The sequence below is a fragment of the Cucurbita maxima genome, unplaced genomic scaffold (assembly GCF_002738345.1).
Source record: "Cucurbita maxima cultivar Rimu unplaced genomic scaffold, Cmax_1.0 Cma_Scf00020, whole genome shotgun sequence".
Taxonomy (NCBI): Eukaryota; Viridiplantae; Streptophyta; class Magnoliopsida; order Cucurbitales; family Cucurbitaceae; genus Cucurbita; species Cucurbita maxima.
The window spans coordinates 2,367,084-2,370,904 of NW_019272036.1; the positions used below are offsets into that span (position 1 = coordinate 2,367,084).

A 3,821-nucleotide genomic window follows, 5' to 3' on the forward strand; every position below is an offset into this window, starting at 1 on the left:
TTCTTCTTTTAGACAAATTATACCCATTTCTGTTCAAACGTTTCATCAAAATTTGCGGAAAACACAACAAATTCCAGAGTTCATTATCAAAATTTCTTTACAGTTCAAAAAAAAAAAAAAAAAAAAAAAAAAACCTCCAACTTCATCTTCTTCCTTGACCGCTAAGAAACCTGAACGTGCAAGCTCCATTGTTGACTGTGAATATCTTTGCGATTTCCATATTGATCTTCGAGATTTAGCTTCGAATCCCTTCTGAAGTGGTTCATCCGCAACCCGACCATGGCGTCGCATGCCGATTACCTTGAGAAAATGCAGCTTCGTCAGGATTACAGAAATTTCTGGCATACGGATCTCACGGGCACCATTTCTGCCAATACGCCTTGTATGTATTTCAAATTTCTTGTTCGATTTTGCTTATATTTTTGGGATTAATCGATTGAGAGGGAAGAATGTTGAAAATCTTGTTTTTGTACTTGATTTCTTTTACTCTGTTTCGTTGATGGGATAGGGTAAAAATTACCTAAAATCGAATCATCTTTGATTTTGCTTGCGATGACCTTTTACCTGTCTCTACCTCTGTTCCTTTCCAAAGGGTTAAAAATGGCGGCTATTGGTTTATTTGCTACAGGGTATTCTTTAATTTGTTTATTCTATTAAATATCTTGATGTTGCTTGACCAATCAATTTTCTCACAAACCATATAAATACGCTGATTATTTCTTTATTTTTTTCTTCTGTTTTGCAGATTGTTGCTTTTCTATATTCTGGTAAGGTGTTTGTTCTCTGATGAGTTCTTCTCAATCATAGTTTCGGAGTCGAAAAACTTTGCTATGTTTATGAACATGTGTGTTCTTAGTTCTTTAATGCAATGTAATATTCTGCAAGTTTCATATGGCTTCAAAAGAATGTAGATGTATGCTTGCTTTGTAATGTTCAAAATGGTATTCGTTTTTTATTGCTTTTGAGTTTTGTAGAGTACTTTGATATGGTTTTTCTTATAATGCTTCTTGATTGTGTGAAAAGTGCCCCATGTGCTTCTTACCTTCTGCGGAAACGAGCTCTTTATGACGATATGTCGAGGTATTTTCGGCGAAGGTTTGTAATTTTACCACAAGATAAAGTGTGTACCATAGCTGAATCCTTTGCTTAATCTATCATAGATACAAATGCTGTGGTGGTTACATGCCTTGTAGTGGCAAATGTGGAGAAGGCCACTGCCCTGAAGCTTGTCTATGCACCGAGGTTCGTTTATCGATCGAGAACCATGGTCCACTTTGATCCTCTAGCTATCTAAACATCATTTCATTCATTTATTCTCCTATGAGATCTAGTTTGAAGAATTGTATGTTCTTTTCAGGTTTTCTGTTGCTTTACAAATTCAGTTGCATCAACACGTTTCATGTTGCAAGACGAGTTCAATATACAGACAACTGAGTGTGATAACTGCATCATCGTGTCGTTTTCTCTCTCAAACCATTCGTTCATTAAGCTGCTTGTGCCTCGGCCTTTTCTCCCCTTAACAAGCTTGTCTTACTTTGTAGGGCTTTATGTTGTGCCTCTCACAACTGGCTTGCATATGCTCCATAATTGCTTGCTTGCTTGGAAGTGAAGAACTTCAAGAAGCCTCAGATATAGTGACCTGTTTATCTAACCTTGTGTACTGCAGGTATGGGGTTGCATTCAATCTTCTTAACTCATATTGGCATTAAAGTTCTCTTTTAAGAATATTGAACTCTTTTGTTTTGCAGTGTATGTGCGTGCATGCAGGTATGTCCCGATTTTTTAAAAAGCTTAAAAGATGTCTACCTATAATTGGTGTATATGGATTTTCTTTCTTTTCTCATATGGCTAATCTAAATCTCTACTTACATAAACTTAGGTTCATGAAACATAACTTTCCACATTTTATATTGACTTTCATAACTCACAAACTCATGAAGGTTACATAAACTTGAGCTTATGAAACTTACCATTTTGTTACAAATCACAAACTCATGAGTAAAAGACACGTTACCCAAACCCAGATTTCTACATCCTCTTTTCTGTTAAGGATTGTTGGGAGAGGAGTCCCACATCGAGTAATTACATGGTTGGTATGAGGTCTTTTGGAGAAACCAAAAGTAAAGCCATGAGCTTATGCTCAAAGTGGACGATATCATACTATTGTAGAGGTTCGTGGTTTCTAACGTAGTATTAGAGTCATGCCTTTAACTTAGTTATGTCAATAGAATCCTCAAATGTCGAACAAAGAAGATTGTGAGCCTCGAAGATGTAGTCAAAAGTGACCCAAGTGTCGAACAAAAAGTGTATTTTGTTCTTGGACTCCAAAGAAGGAGTCAAGCCTCGATTAAGGAGAGGATTGTTGGGAGAGGAGTCCCACATTCCCTAATTAAGGGATTGATCATGGGTTTACAGGTAAGGAATACATCTCCATTGGTACGAGACTTTTTGGAGAAACCAAAAGTAAAGCCGTGAGAGCTTATGCTCAACTTGTATAGTATCATATCATTGTGGAGGTTCGTGGTTTCTAACATTCCCATCATCTAAACGCTCTTACTCTCAAACTTGATAGAACATGGCTCTTAATCAAACTTCGACACCTTTTATTTTCTTGATTATTTTTTTAGAAATTTATTTTCTTGAAATGTATCATGGAGCTAATTATTTGCTTGCTTGTGTGAGATACTTGAATTCTATATGGGAGTATCTGTAATTTCTGTTGCAAAACCATAGTATTACAGTACAATATGAATCAGTTTTATGCTTTTCTGATGATTTTACCATTGAGAAATGCAGACACAACACAAGGTGGAGTTAGACAAAAGGGATGGCAAGTTTGGACCCCAACCAGCCATGGCTGTGCCTCCTACACAGCAGATGTCTCGGATCAATCAACCGATCCCCGGTCCAGTCGGATATCCTCCTCCGATGTATGGACAACCCTTTGGACACCCAGCCCCTCCCTATGTTCAAGGCTACCCGCCCCCTCCCTCGGCTCAAGGCTACCCGCCACCTCCCCTGGCTCAAGGCTACGCATCCCCTCCCCCAACACAAGGCTACCCGCCCCCTCCCTCGACTCAAGGTTACCCGCCTCCTCCCCCAGGTCAAGGCTTCTCGTCTCCTCCCCCGACTCAAGGCTACCCACCTCCTCTTCATGCTGAAGACTATCCGCCACCAGCTTATCCTCTGCATCAGCCACCTAGTCAATACAAGTGATTTGTTCCACATCGTTTTCCTCCTCGTGTGGTATACGTTGCCTGAATCTGCCTCCCTAACAGTAATGGAGCTTTCATGTCCTAGCTTTTGACGTTTGATTGTGCGTTTCATTGTTGAAACCTATATCGTGATGTTTTTGTGTGTACAAATCATATATACTTTCATTGTCGACTTAAGCATTGAGCTACTATGTACAACTATACATTGTTTGGTCTTGAGAGGAACCAACAAAAAAAAACCTACTCATGATTGCTATTTAATACAATTCGTGCTCTTTCTTTTCTGAAACAAGAACATTATCAAATGATGTTCTAACAAGAACATTATCAGAAAAAGAAAACTTTTTATGAGCTAATTTTGATTTTTTTTTAATTGAAAACTAAAATACATCATAAAATTTTGAATACAAACCAGGGAGATACTTCATTTATCAGTGAATCTTTCAGGATGGTTCGTGATCATGGTGACTACAATTGAAAATGTCTTGTCACATGCAAAATGGACCAAACAATTTCATTGAATTGAGTAGGTTTGTCTCTGTCACGTTTTACTATATCAAAAATATCAATGAACTTCCAAAATAATAATAAAATATGTAATGGTAA

At 37.9% G+C, this 3,821-nt stretch overlaps 1 protein-coding gene across 1 annotated transcript; it reads left to right on the plus strand.

The window, feature by feature from the left end:
- Window positions 1–3,499, plus strand: LOC111494826 (leucine-rich repeat extensin-like protein 2). Its single transcript, XM_023144816.1, has 8 exons — window positions 1–382; window positions 746–767; window positions 1,024–1,080; window positions 1,161–1,242; window positions 1,358–1,453; window positions 1,542–1,666; window positions 1,749–1,767; window positions 2,797–3,499. Exons 1-8 carry the CDS (start codon window positions 280–282, stop codon window positions 3,214–3,216), a joined length of 924 nt encoding a protein of 307 aa, XP_023000584.1. The 5' UTR covers window positions 1–279; the 3' UTR covers window positions 3,217–3,499.
- The last annotated feature ends 322 nt before the right edge of the window (window positions 3,500–3,821 follow it).

Excerpts from the sequence above, each read along its gene's own strand:
- LOC111494826 (XM_023144816.1), top strand. The coding sequence starts at position 280 with ATGGCGTCGCATGCCGATTACCTTGAGAAAATGCAGCTTCGTCAGGAT. Across the intron at positions 383-745 it reads CATTTCTGCCAATACGCCTT|ATTGTTGCTTTTCTATATTC; the intron begins GTATGTATTTCA and ends TCTGTTTTGCAG. Across the intron at positions 768-1,023 it reads TGTTGCTTTTCTATATTCTG|TGCCCCATGTGCTTCTTACC; the intron begins GTAAGGTGTTTG and ends TTGTGTGAAAAG.